Source organism: Papilio polytes, unplaced genomic scaffold, assembly GCF_000836215.1.
Source record: "Papilio polytes unplaced genomic scaffold, Ppol_1.0 DF822067.1, whole genome shotgun sequence".
NCBI lineage: Eukaryota > Metazoa > Arthropoda > Insecta > Lepidoptera > Papilionidae > Papilio > Papilio polytes.
This window is the reverse complement of record NW_013527137.1, coordinates 1832017-1846439: the sequence shown is the minus strand read 5'-3', so window position 1 is coordinate 1846439 and position 14423 is coordinate 1832017. Positions and strand designations below refer to the sequence as shown.

The window sequence follows — 14423 nt, the reverse complement described above, 5'->3', positions numbered from 1 at the left end:
AACGAAATTCGGCATAGACGTAGAGGATAGTCTGGAAGAACACAGGCTACTCGTTTTTGTTTTTTTTTTTTTAATTCCATGCGAACGGAGTCGCGGGCAAAAGATAGTAACAAATATAAGTAACCTATCATTCGCATTTCATGACATTATCGCATTGTAATTCGTAGATGTATTTTATCCAACAGATTAGCGGTTAAATCATATTACACAAAGTAAATTCATTTAATTTTTTAAGAAACAGCAAGAGATGCGATAACAGTTAAACGTAACAAAGAAAAATTCTGAATAATTAGTAACAATCAGTTCGTATCGAACAATCGTGAAATTGCCAGTAATGCTACAATTTGTAAACAGTGGGCCGGTATGTTTATGGCCGCTCTTCGGGCCTATTGTAGCGAGTTTCATGCTTTCGATTATATAATTGCATGTTCTATGAAACAGACCAAACAAACTACTAATGTTACTTAATTGTTTTCCGAACTTTTTTTACCTTTTATTGCGTATTGGAATTTTTTTGGTTAAGTTGCCTACTTATTTTATCACTTCAAACGCTAAACACTACGGCAAATACTATGTTTGTTGCTATCTAGTATATCTAAACTAAATATTAGATTGCAGAAAAAATCATGTCAATCTTATAGGATACGTATCGGTACATGACTGTCTCGTGTATAAGAGTATCATCGTAAATAATTTTATGAAATGCTAATGTGAGTTACATTTTTTAATAAATAGACAACACTTACATTTTTAAATACTAGCTGTTGCTCGCGACTTCGACCGCGTGTATTAAAAAAAATACAGCCTATGTTACTCACTGATAATATAGCTGTTTAATGTTGAAATAATTTTTGAAATCGGTTCAGTAGTTTTTAAATTATTTCAATACATACAAAAAGACAATTTTTTCTCTTTATAATATTAGTGTAGATAAACTAGTTTTTCAATGCAACAAAAACGTCCGCAACTAGAAAGAAATGATGAAAAACGGTAATCTCATAATTTATTTTTAATAGTTGTGTTAATTTTAATTCTACATATAAAATAATAGTTTAATAATAAATATAAACGATCAAGTATAACATAGCTGTCAACAATGGCTGATTTATATTATTTTCTAATTTCTTTATTCTTTACCTGAATAACAAGACCCATCTCAAGTGTTTGTTTTTCTTACAAATTAAATATGTTTTTAAATTTTTTTATAACTTTTACTTAAATATCAAAAAGTAAGAATTCACATATCGGTTTTGAAAAAAACAAACAAATAAAATAGTTGATATTACATAACACTTACGCATGTACCTCTAAGGCCAAGGCAGAGAATAAATACTATGAAAATAATTTAAAAACTAACCTAATTATATATGGTTTTTCTGTATTTAAATTGATGTAACGAAGATTACGATGATCACAAGCAATATCGATTTTCTTTTTTAATAATGGCATCAAAAAAATAGTAACAGCTCAGAATGTTAAGGCAGACAATATCGTTGTTATTGTATTGTCTCACTTGTTTTTATGTTGGTATTTGAACTACACATCATTTAAATCGAGTTAAAAAGAAGTTAGGTCGACGTGCAACAGGTGAGACTCAACCGCAAAGATATTAAAATAGATTTTAAATAAATATAAATAAAGTAATGGCCACTTATCAATTTAAAGTAACTTTCATTGTCACACTATAACGTTCTCAAAATTACAGTAAGAACAAATTAGATTAGAAGACAATTATTTGGTAATTATGGAATTTTAAAAAAAATTACACACTGGTATAAATTAACACTAAAACACTGGTACAAATTCACACGAAAATGGGAAGATCAAACAGCCACTGCACCAATCTTAAAAAATCATAAACAATCAACGTCCAAGTAAGTAAACATACTAACCTGCGAATAGATGAACACCCGTAAAACGATCTCTCGCAATGTTCAAAAACAAAATGTCAACGTGAAATTAGAATAATCGTTATTTAAAAAAAAAAACATAGACCATAACAGGCAGGTAATAACTTTTCGATTTCTTTTTCACTTTCACTATGTTTTTAATTTTGATTGTTACGGTTTAAGAAAAAAGTTTTTACGGGCTATCGTGAATAAGTACGCGATTAGAGTAACGAAACACGCGCGGTCCGTACAGCCTCGTATTCATTACTGAGGCCGCGAAAGCAAACTGTTAGAAGCGAAATCCGTTCTAAGTTGCACTACGATATTATTCAGCGAACGAGGTCCGCATGTCATGGATGACTCGTATTATCCTCCTACTACAGGATGCCAATATTTCCCAAAGTAATTATTTAAATAGGTAAATAATATATGACCTAGGTATTAAAAGACGCAGGACAAGACCTCTACCAGACTTTCTAACTTTGCTCCTAAGTGTGATATTCGATAAAAGTTAAAATTAACTATTACTATAATATTTAGCGCCTGTCCCACAAAATTGTAAATTGTCTGATTGTGATGAATATATCGGGTTTTTGTTCCCTTATCTGACAGTGACGTCATTTTTACGCTATGTGAGCCTCTATCAGCCAGTGGTAGGACAGGCCCTAATACATTTAAAAATACATTTATTACACACCTTCAGTTTTAGCAAAACACTTTAGAAGCGTCTGAGGCGCAGTGGTTGTTAAGCAACTGACTTGTTTTCTACATATCCGGGTTCTATTCTCACTATGTACCAATGTCTATGGTCCATTTCGTATGTACATTTATCGACGTTCGTTCGGTGAAGATAAATATGGTGATGTAACCCGCACATAGTTTTCTGCGAAGCCAGTTGACTGAACCCCTCTATATATATTAGGGTAGACTGCTACGAGGTTACGTAGAACATTAATTGTTATTAAATAGATTAGGGATTTAGTTATCCTTCTCTTATCAAAAATAGTAACTCAAAAACAGCTGCAAGGAGAGATATCGTTATATGAGGGAAAGCACTTTTAACATAATTGTAATGTAGGGGTGTTAACGAAACGGCCGTTGGTACTGAACTGATTTGTTATATGTAATCGGACGATGCATTATATTAAGATACCCTCATATATACCACATTATCTCCCGCTTTATAAAAATGACTAATAACTACGAATTAAAATACATAAAAGAAGACCATCAGTTACCTCCCTATCAATATATCCGTTCATGCGTTTTTTGTAACCCACTTTAGGGAATCATTTCCGTCAATGTTATACTAGTATATGAATGCTACGGTTACTATGATTAGTTACCGTAGCATATTAACGATTCGTAGATTGTCTACGACAAGTGCTACGGTAAGGTGATCCCTTTTAATATAATAAACTAAATATTTTCTTTATACTATGTATTAAACAAAAGTCATATTGTGTGTATGTTTGTCATTTATGCGCTTACTTATAGATTCTATAAAAAAACAGTTGAAAGTTTGAACTTATAAAAGAGCTAGGAATGTCAGCGCAACTGTGTACACCCTAAGAACCCTATTTTCTTTCGGTTGCATGCAAATCAGACGATTTTTTTGTGGTAATTAAGCATCTATAAGGATCAAGGGTGGAAGTACATTTTATGTCGCCTTTCACAGGCTAAGTCAGAACGCAGTCGGCGATAAAAAGTAAACAGTAGTTGATCAAGCACCAATATGTTGGTTCTTTCTTAATAAGAAATTGCATGTTAATGTTCAAATCGCAACGGTAATCTACATTATTATATTCATGTCATTCAAATCGATTATAATTCAATTAATGTTGCATCTTCACAATATAACATCATTAGCAAATTGTTTCGCGTTCGTTGTTCATGACAATAACATGTTTCTCAAAATACGTAATAATAAAAGTTTTCGGACATGATGTCAGCTCAGCAGTAAAAATTGAATAATTCAATAATTTTTATTTTTATTAGACATTTCAAAGCTGTAACATAAATAATGTTATTTTCCTTAGTTACTACTAAGGCTTAAGGATATTGCTACTGCAATATCCAATAATTAACCATGTTGTGACAATTAATAATTACATTATAAGATTCTGTGGCGAACGAATGAAATGTAGGTGAAAGTGAATTTCGGGCAATAAAATAGAAATATTGGTTGGGTAGTAAACGAAATCAGAGAAAAAATCAGTTATTGAAAGCATTAACATTATATCTAACATAAAATTTAAGTACTAGTAATCAGTCGATTAATTTCCATACATAAATTTAATTCGTTTGTGTACACACTACCTTGAATTTTTACAATTTACGTTATAAAAGAAATATATTTACAAAAAATAAACTGAAATAGGAATATTTGATCTATGATTAATTGCTGTTACAAGCATGAACATAACGCAACGTTTTGTTTTATTATGTTGTCGATACTGACCCTACAACAATTTTGTCCAATTAATAAAATTAAACTTTCTTTGATTAAAAATGCGAAGTTTTAAAAATAACACAATCATTATTTTAAAATATGATAAGTTACTAATAGTTTTATTCAAGTTATATGAGAAATTGTCATAAATAAATGATGAAAGTTGTTTTATTGATTCAAAGGCCTGTGATGTTGGCACTTCTGGAATCGTGACAAAACTTTCGTTCGCTTCGTCCATGGTGAATAAGTGTTTATGATATTGTACAAAACTTGAAAATTATTATGTGTAAATTGATAAATAGTGGATTTTAGTGCTTTTCTTTAGTTTACTTTAGGTATTTCTTACTTTTTGCATTTTTACTGTAACAAATAAAGTGCTAAATGATTAGTTGAAAAAATGTTATTGTGTGCTAAGTTTTATAATGGCGGCCCGTCGCGTCCCCCGCGCCTCCATTTCGTTGACAGTCAGATATGACAATGCCGAGACGTAGAAATGTTAAAGTTGTTATGTTTTTGTAAATAACCTAAAGTTGGGCAGATATATTAAAATAGAATAGTCTTAAATATGAATACAGAACATCACAGTATCAATACGGGTGGTGGCCAACCTCCTGGTAACTCAGAGGTATATAGAATTTTCAAGTTATTTTTATTATTCTTTATTCTAATGACTATTAAAATGATAAATATTTGCAGTCTCAAAATCAACGAGTTTCATCTTCTCAGCAACAACAATCAAACAATAATCTGCCTCCCACTACTTCTGCTACCGACCTACGAGTTAATTCGGCAGCTGTTAACGTTGCTTTGTCCAGTGTCGCTAAGTATTGGGTGTTTACAAATCTTTTTCCCGGGCCAATACCTCAAGTTTCCGTGTATGGACTCCCACCTAATGCAAGACTTGAAAATGGAAAACCTGTGCAGGTAATTATAGATATTACTCATTATCAATGTAAATAAGTTACCAGAGGTCAAAATTTAAATAAGAGTTTTTTCATGTTTGTTATCTATGTATGGAAAGATATAAAAAATTATTTTACTCCATAGTTTTTGATGTGAATCCATAAAAGTTCAACCTGGCGAAATGTTTATAATAAGATTTTTTGTTGTAAAATTGAATTGGTGCTAAAAATGAATATTTAAGTGACAAGAATTTTATTCTTTCTTAAGTTGTTTGATGTTATTAACTCTAGTTTTATGTCAATTGTTACAGGAACTAGGCCAAGCCCACACAGGACTTCTGAATGGTGATCCTAACCTTATACTCGGTCAGCACGGAGGGCAACCACTATCGGTATCAGGACCAAGTGGTCAACAAATACCCGTCACTCAAATTATTGCAACACAGTTGCAATCCGGACAGTCGCATGGTAATTTCATTGAAATTTATTTTGACTACACATACTGTAAGTTATTTAGAAAATTTAATAGAAATGTCAATATTCTGGTTAAACAATTTATTATTCCACTGATATTTTGTAATTAAAAAAATGGTGATTATTAAACAAAAACATAGTGTATTTATTATGTATTTAATTATTTTTGTATAAATGTTACAATAAGTATACTTAAAATAAGCTACAAGATTTGTGCAACGGCAGTTCTATTAGCAATCTTTTAAAGACAACTCATTGTAATGTTTTTTAACTTGTAGAATCATTGGGGGCGCATGGTCAGCAGCAAGATCACAGCCAGCAGAACCCTGGCAACACAAGCCAAGGTTCGGTTAGCACGAGTCAGCCCTCGCACCAGCAGGTACCCAATAACCGGGTCGACTTTATACAACACCATAACACTGATATGGTAAATTATGTGGTAACCCATACCCTTTACTACAGGAATGCTAACAATGTGTCGATGTGTAGATTATAGTCATAATATTTACTGAAATATAAAATGCATGTCTATGGATGTGAAAAAAGTAAAATAAAAAAGTAATAAAACAATGTTATGCATGAAAACCTAAATGTTCTTTATATTCAGTGTTATAAAATATGAATAATTTATTCTTACAACCTTTGAAAAAATTATAATTTTTTCTTTTAATTTTGCATTGTTAGTAGTTGAAGTTATGTCTAAACAAGACCTTGAGTGAACACTTGCGTAGTTTATATAATTAGACAAAATGAGTTTATACAACTTGAATATTTTATGTGTTGATACACCTATTCTAAATGTTTATTCTATTCAGTCTAAGAAAATGTGGCTTTGCATGTTAAATTAACTTTATAAAATTAACGAAAATTTATTTGATTATTATATTTACAGTATATGCATAATACAAAATTATAATAAACTTTAATGAGTGTATTTTTCAATAAATTTGTTGTTCAGGGTCATCATTCCCAACAACATTCAATGCAACAACAACAGCTGATGTCTACCAATCGGGACCACACAAATCAACAGGTAGGACCTTTATGTTATGTTAGGCAGTCTGACATAATAATTATGTTGTATGCTGAAGAGCCTAATTCAAGTTACCATTCCCTTCCCACCTTTTTCTAATAAGGAAAGGATAGGATTATGCTTCTTGTTTATTTAAAATATTAGTACAGCGGACTGATGCGTATTTAATCCCTTTTATAATCCTCAAACCATAAAATAATTTTTAAATAAATATCTCTACTTTTGTCCGGACTTATTAAAGGCTAGCATTCCTTGCTGTTTGTGTGAAATAAATACTTGTTTGAGATGTTTTTGTTCATTTTATGCTGCTTTTGTTGTGATAACCAGCCGGTTAGTGAAGTGAGTATCCGTAGAACTTACAAATAAGGGATTTTGATCGTAACACTTTATATTTGTGACATTAAAAAATATACAACTTGTCTTAATCAACTTTAAGATATGCCATTTAAGATACTAAAAGCAATATCTTATACTTTAATAAATAGAAGTCTAATTGTTATTTAATACATGAGTTTAGACATTTGGATGTCATTACAAGACTCGCATAAGATATAATTAAAATCGTCAAACTGTTTTGGAAATTACGTTTACCTTTTATAGATAAACAAAAGTTCTTTATATGCGTCCTCAAAGGGACTTGAGCCTGAGTTAGATACAAAAACGATAAAAACCTCAACAGATACAGCTAACGGTGAGTGAAGATGGCATTGTGACTGTGGTGGAACCGGGCGGAGGCAAGGTTGTGGACAAAGAGGAGATGCATGACGCCATCAAGATGCCAACAGATCATACCCTGACTGTTCATCAGCTGCAACAGATTGTTGGACATCATCAGGTACAGTTCTTATTTCATTTATGTATGTTAAAGTATAAGAAGGAATTATGTTCATCTGAGTTGTCAACATATTCATGGAAAAATTGAAGTTGCATGGAACATAATCAAAATGCTTAGGTCACTTGCTGATAAAATAATATGTTATAAATCAAGTAGTTAAATGTTTAAATCTCGAAGTGGCCCATATCAGCAATTGATGATAATAATAAACAGGATCATACAGAAGATATCTCACTTCTGTTTTAAAATAAATATAGGTAAAGAACATGCAATTTTTATTGTTGTGGATATCTTATTATTTTGTTGGGTATGGCTTGCTCATTTGCCTCCTTCAAGAAAATTCTTCAATTATACTATAACTGTTGAATTACACTTATTCTAATTGTGTTACATTACTAATTCCCTATATTAATATTTTGTTAGATATAGTTCTCTTTTTCTGTTCATAATTTCACAAGGTCAGAGTATATTATTGTAAGTTTATGATGAAAATTTCATACATATGTTTACCAGAATAAAAACATTGCATTAACACCTGGAATATTTGATACCAGGTGATAGACAGCGTTGTTCGTATAGAACAAGCAACAGGCGAACCCGCTAATATACTTGTGACACAAAACCCTGATGGGACCACATCTATAGAGACCAGCGCATCTGAACAGCTTATAGTGAAAGATGAGAAAAATGTTGCAAAAATTGAATCTTCACAATTTGCAATACCCACAGATATTAAGGACATCAAGGGGCTTGACTTAAAGGTAACTTTCAATCCGACGATTAGGACTGGACTTATATACTTGAAATTATTTCATTTAATTCAGTTTTTCTACTGCATTTGAATATCGAAAATTCTGTACAAATTTTAATCTTTGTTAATTTATAATACAACTTGTATGTTGTTTTTAGAAATCTCTCCTAAAATGTAACAAAACAATCGTATTTCAGAATGTGGGAACAATGGGTATGGAGGGAGCGGTTGTGAAAATTTCAGCGGGCGCTTCAGAACACGACTTGCATGCAATGTATAAAGTTAATGTTGAGGACCTCTCTCATCTGTTGGCTTACCATGAAGTTTTTGGTAAACTCAATCCCGAGGGGCAACCACAACCCAAGGTAAAGAATCTAGTGAAATTATTTAGGCAAGAAGGAGTCAAATGAGCATACAGGGTAATGTTAAGTAATCGTCTGTTAAAAATGTATTGCTAGCTTATATTTAGAGGTTATGCTTAAGATAATTCAATGCAACTGCTCCACAATTATATAAATAAGAATATTACATTGTCTCAATTGATTTTAATTAGTTTATTTATCTTACAGCCTATAAATGAAGTGGATGAAGCGGGAACAAGTGCTGCCATTGCTGAATCTGATACTTCGCCCGGACACCACTCCTGTGATATCTGTGGGAAGATATTCCAGTTCCGCTACCAACTTATTGTACACAGGTATACCAATATTAGAAAAATAGTAAAAATACACATATGTAGTTAAAATATTTTCATTATAATGTAAGAATGGAGTAAAAACAAAAACTTTCAATGATGTTTATTTTTTACTACTAGCTAAGAAATCTTTTGTTTTACAGACGATACCACGGCGAGAGCAAACCTTACACATGTCAAGTTTGTGGCACCGCATTCGCTAATGCCATGGAACTTTCCAGACACGGAAAATGTCATCTTGGTAATTTACTTTTTTTTTACAATTGACTTATAATGTTATAAGTATTTCTATTAATTGATAATTTTAAAATCATGCAGCCGGAGACCCCTCAGAGAGACAAACCAAACGGTTGACTCAAGACAAGCCATATGCCTGCACAACTTGCCACAAAGCGTTCTCACGTAAGGAGCACTTGGACAATCATGTCCGAAGCCACACTGGAGAAACGCCTTACAGGTAATGTTATCGACAATACACGAAATTTTTATTTACATAATTTATTGTAGTAAAACTTTTTACATCTACCCAGATGATCTAGATGTATTCGAAGTAACTTTTCTCAGATACAAATAACCAAAAGATTTTTCTACTAGTTATTGTTTGCGAAATTAAATAACTAAAAAAGGTCAACACATAGCCTATGTTATTCACTGATAACAGCTATTTAATCGTGAAATAATTTTTGAAATTGGCCCAGTTTTTGAGTTATTTCAATACATAGAAAATCTAAAAATACAAATCTTTCCTCTTATAACATCAGTATAGATATATGTAAATTTGTAACTATATACCTGTACTACTATTTTAATGAAATTAATTACAGGTGACAAACGTTATTTATTAGCCAAAAGAAATTCCAAAATATTTTAATTTTGTTAGATGTCAGTTCTGCGCGAAGACGTTCACTCGCAAGGAGCACATGGTGAACCACGTGCGCAAGCACACGGGCGAGACGCCGCACCGCTGCGACATCTGCAAGAAGAGCTTCACGCGCAAGGAGCACTTCATGAACCACGTCATGTGGCACACAGGTAAGCTGCCCTTACACACGACTACACACATTACACACGAGCAACATCAGGTGTTGGCATTTTCATCTAAATATCACTTTACCCCTAAATTCGATAGTGTCCAGTGTGACGACCAACTAATTTAAAACTATAAATACTACTAACTAATGAACTAGTTTAGACAAAAAATGGGACCTGCAGGCACTACCTTTCGGATAATAAGTATTTTTAAAATCGGTCTACCAGTGCCGGATATATCGCACACACAGAAAAACATACAGACAAATTGAGTACCTCCATCTTGTGGGAAGTCGGTCAATAATACGTAAGATTTTGATTTTAGTGTTTCGGTAAATGTTTTTTTTTTTTTGCTACAAAAACGTCACGTTAAAGGTAACCATGTTACCTGGTCAATGCTAAACTTTACAGAGTACGCCGGGACACAAATACTGGAAAATATTACCTGTAACGCATGGAATCTGTTAAAAAATGACTCAGTAAAATATGTTTAATGGTTGTAGAAATAAAAAAAAAAATTACCCATTGGTCAGATGGAATCCTTACTATTGGGTAAACACTCCAATGGGGTAAAGAAATCTTTTGGGCTAATCGGCAAAACGAGAAACATTCTGATGAAATGGATCATGTCTAAAATGGAATATTTTGTAGACATCATAGCTTATATAAAACATAGAATTAAGTAAATTTTATTTCAAACCTTATACATTGTGGTCCTTTATTTTTTAAACTGATTCAGGGTGCATATTGTGTATCTTGTTTTTTCAAAAGCTTTTTTAAATTTATTAAATTAAACTTGTGTGTTTTAATAATTGAACAAAATACTTTTAACAAGGTTTCGTTTTAAAATTAAACTTGTGTTTAAGTAATGTTGCATTATTTAAACACAATAAGTATCTTGTGGATTACACTGCTCAAAAGATTTGATCACAAACAGAGAAGATTACACCTGAACTAACCTATCACTAGAATTAATTTGTTGAGTAAATATTGAAATAATCAATTTTACTATTTATATATCATCATCTTTTACTTTATTTCCATTTTTTACTATTTTAAGTTATCACTAATTACAATTTAGATCCATTTATGGGTTAATTAAAAATACGGTATATCCAAGCCTTGCACCTCAGTTACGGTCAAAGTGGTGCAGAAAGTAGAATTGAATGATTCAACTATTTACCCAACAATTAAATATAGTAGATTATGTTAGTTATCAACTTGTATTAACATTTAATTCAATCGCTATAAAGATTCGAAGTAATATAGTTGCATCATTGAATTTTAACAATATATTTTCTGCCCCACTCACATAGGTGAAACGCCGCATCATTGTCACATATGTTTGAAGAAGTATACTAGGAAGGAGCATTTAGTGAACCATATGCGATCTCACACGAACGACACACCGTTCCGATGTGAGTTGTGTGGCAAGTCCTTCACCAGAAAGGAACACTACACCAATCACATTCTCTGGCATACTGGTTAGTATCGCTTTGTTGTACACTCACTATCTTAATTGTCTTACAACTGCTATAGACAAATGAGTAAGACAATTTTGTTAGGCGAAATAGTTTTTGCTTGGTTTTTTAATATAAATATGTAAAAAACACATTTTTAAATGTCTAAATACATTTCGCTGTATACTTTGGTGTCAAGCTTGGTTATCCGCATTATGTTTATTTGAATCATTTGGTTTTAATTTACTAACACAATGTGTAATATGATCAGGTAATTATTGATAAAACACTTGTAAAAATTGTCCTCTTTCTTTACAAAAAACAGATGACAATATGTACAGACCTTTCATCGGTGAAAAGTTGTGCACAGTTCACACTTAGTACAGTTGTACAGTGGCGCAGACTAGGCTTCAATTGTATGGATTCACTGACGTCAGTTAGTGTTCACAATATGCCAGTCCTCTTATTGAAAGCTACTGCCTAACTGTGAATTAAAACTGTAAAATGTTCAATATAGAAAATAAGAGATTTTTTAAAAATAATTGTGAATTTGCAGGGGAAACACCGCATCGTTGCGACTTCTGTTCGAAAACGTTCACCCGCAAGGAGCACCTGTTGAACCACGTGAGGCAACACACGGGCGAGTCGCCGCACCGCTGCAGTTTCTGCGCCAAGTCCTTCACACGCCGCGAACACCTCGTCAACCACGTGCGACAGCACACTGGCGAGACGCCATTCCAGTGCGGGTACTGCCCTAAGGCGTTCACCAGGAAAGATCATTTAGGTAAGAAAGCAATACAATTATCACACCAACGATACCTCATAGCTTCAACTGCATAATGATTATTGTAGAAACATTTCCCTATAAAATTATAAATGTAATAAATGTTAACAGTTCAAAAATCCACTTTACATTCACACACGGGTCTGACGAACTAAATGTGTAACTGCAATGTAAATAATAGAGAGTTTGTAAAAAAAATATTTGAAGAAATTTGATTAAATTTAAAGAACAATATTTTATAGGATGACAAAATTAGGCAGTGATTATTTAGTGTTAGAGCTTTTTATTTTTATGGGTAATACTTCTTTGTTCACTTTGAATTACCACTTAAGAAAAATACGAAATGCGGCGTATCCATATATCAACACAACTAAAAAGAACTTAGCAATAAAAATGTGTACTATTGCAGTGAACCACGTGCGTCAGCACACCGGGGAGTCCCCGCACAAGTGCTCCTACTGCACGAAGACGTTCACTCGCAAGGAGCATCTCACCAACCACGTGCGGCAACACACGGGCGAGTCGCCGCACCGTTGCACCTACTGCGCCAAGTCCTTCACGCGCAAGGAGCACCTCGCCAACCACACCAGGTAACCACGCGAACGTCACGTGTGTCGATGTCATAATAGTCAATACGGGAATGTTGATCTATCTGTACTTTTCACACCTATATGAATTCAGTATAGTTCTTTTTCTTTCATAATCATATGACAAAGCCTTCTGTTTTATTTTTTAACCTCTGTCAATGTTCAGGGCGTTGTTTTAGATCTTTTATTTCGATTTATATAGGCTTTTATCTTTTTGTATTCATATCTATGCCTTTTCTAACAGAATAAAAAGTTTTTTTTTTTCCATGACTTCTTTAATATTTAATGGAAAAATTGGGATTCTATTAATTTTGTTTATGAAAAAAAGAAATCACTTAAATTTACTACCTTGTAATTATATGGCAATTATGACATCGATGCACTTGATGTGCTATACGATAGCTTCTGTGTTGGTACTGTGTATTTAGATTAGCAATTCAATTTAGTACAACTTGTAGACATAAACGCGAGATTTTTTTACTAGGAAACAAATTACTTGTAAATTTCTAAACTATTGCATTATTTTGATATAAAATCATGCCATTGTCTACAAGTTGTAATAAAATAGTTGCCATGCTATTGATGTGTTTTAATGTAATTCTGTGTAGCCATCATACTCTGTATTGCATTATAAGTCGACAATGCTGTGCTACACGCTCAAGGCTAAATAAAACATTCCCTACTATCTGTACTTACTGGGCATGTTTCCATAGTAGTTTGCATGTACTTTGCATGACTTATCGTTATATAGAGAATCCCTGTTCCTGCCGATGAAGTTCATGTAATCAAAAGTCGTGAGTCATTAACTTTAAGTCTTGAACGGCATTGTGTGAAGTTTCCCTGAATGCAACTGCGGTAGCACAGCATTGTGCATTCCGATTTGAGCTCCGTGCGGAGTGACACCTTGCCGACCCATCCTGTCGCTTACAGCAGATTAATATGCTAATAGATGAGCTTGCCAAATATCAACAGTGGATCAGAAGCTGGTTTTTAATGATTAATTCATAAAAGTATTGTGCATCTATTAGGATTCTTTTTCTGTAATATTTTGGTAAGCGATGAGGATGATCCAGAAAGAAAATGTAATAAATCATATCGGACAATACTTAAACACTTGCATAAACTCTTTTAACAAATTCGTCAAACATTTCTCGTGTAACAGTTCAAATTGGTGTGCTCCGTTTTGCCAAATTAAACTTTTTGATTTAAAGTCATACATAAACATGAGTTGGCACCATAAAGTATTAATAATGTATAATAAGAAATTAGAACTCAATAGTTATAAATGAAGTAAATTCGTATGAAAATAAAATCAAATCGGAATGTACTCTGTTGCGCAGACAGCATACGGGCGAAACTCCTCACAAGTGCACGTACTGCACGCGGTCGTTCGCGCGCAAGGAGCACCTCACGAACCACGTGCGCCAGCACACCGGCGACATGCCGCATCCCTGCTCCTACTGCAACAAGCGGTTCACGCGCAAGGAGCACCTCGTCAACCACGTGCGGTGCGTATACACCCCCCACCTCCCC

The 14423-nt window shown here is 33.1% G+C and overlaps 1 protein-coding gene across 6 annotated transcripts in view; it reads left to right on the top strand.

Moving 5' to 3' along the window:
* Positions 1 to 4559: 4559 nt before the first annotated feature.
* Positions 4560 to 14423, top strand: part of LOC106107173 (zinc finger protein 271-like) — a 15978-nt gene continuing 6114 nt past the window's right edge. For 2 of the 6 annotated variants that reach the window (XM_013287903.1, XM_013287902.1), the window contains exons 1-15: positions 4560 to 4966; positions 5038 to 5265; positions 5555 to 5711; positions 5996 to 6144; positions 6676 to 6750; positions 7430 to 7585; positions 8140 to 8346; positions 8534 to 8701; positions 8906 to 9033; positions 9174 to 9271; positions 9349 to 9487; positions 9911 to 10062; positions 11376 to 11543; positions 12076 to 12303; positions 12713 to 12893. In XM_013287903.1, the coding sequence (XP_013143357.1) occupies positions 4907 to 4966; positions 5038 to 5265; positions 5555 to 5711; positions 5996 to 6144; positions 6676 to 6750; positions 7430 to 7585; positions 8140 to 8346; positions 8534 to 8701; positions 8906 to 9033; positions 9174 to 9271; positions 9349 to 9487; positions 9911 to 10062; positions 11376 to 11543; positions 12076 to 12303; positions 12713 to 12893 (2294 nt within the window). In that variant the 5' untranslated portion in view covers positions 4560 to 4906. Of the gene's footprint in view, positions 4967 to 5037; positions 5266 to 5554; positions 5712 to 5995; positions 6145 to 6675; positions 6751 to 7429; positions 7586 to 8139; positions 8347 to 8533; positions 8702 to 8905; positions 9034 to 9173; positions 9272 to 9348; positions 9488 to 9910; positions 10063 to 11375; positions 11544 to 12075; positions 12304 to 12712; positions 12894 to 14230; positions 14399 to 14423 lie in introns of all 6 variants that reach the window. The other 4 variants (XM_013287899.1, XM_013287898.1, XM_013287901.1 and 1 more) reach the window with 4 other exon arrangements.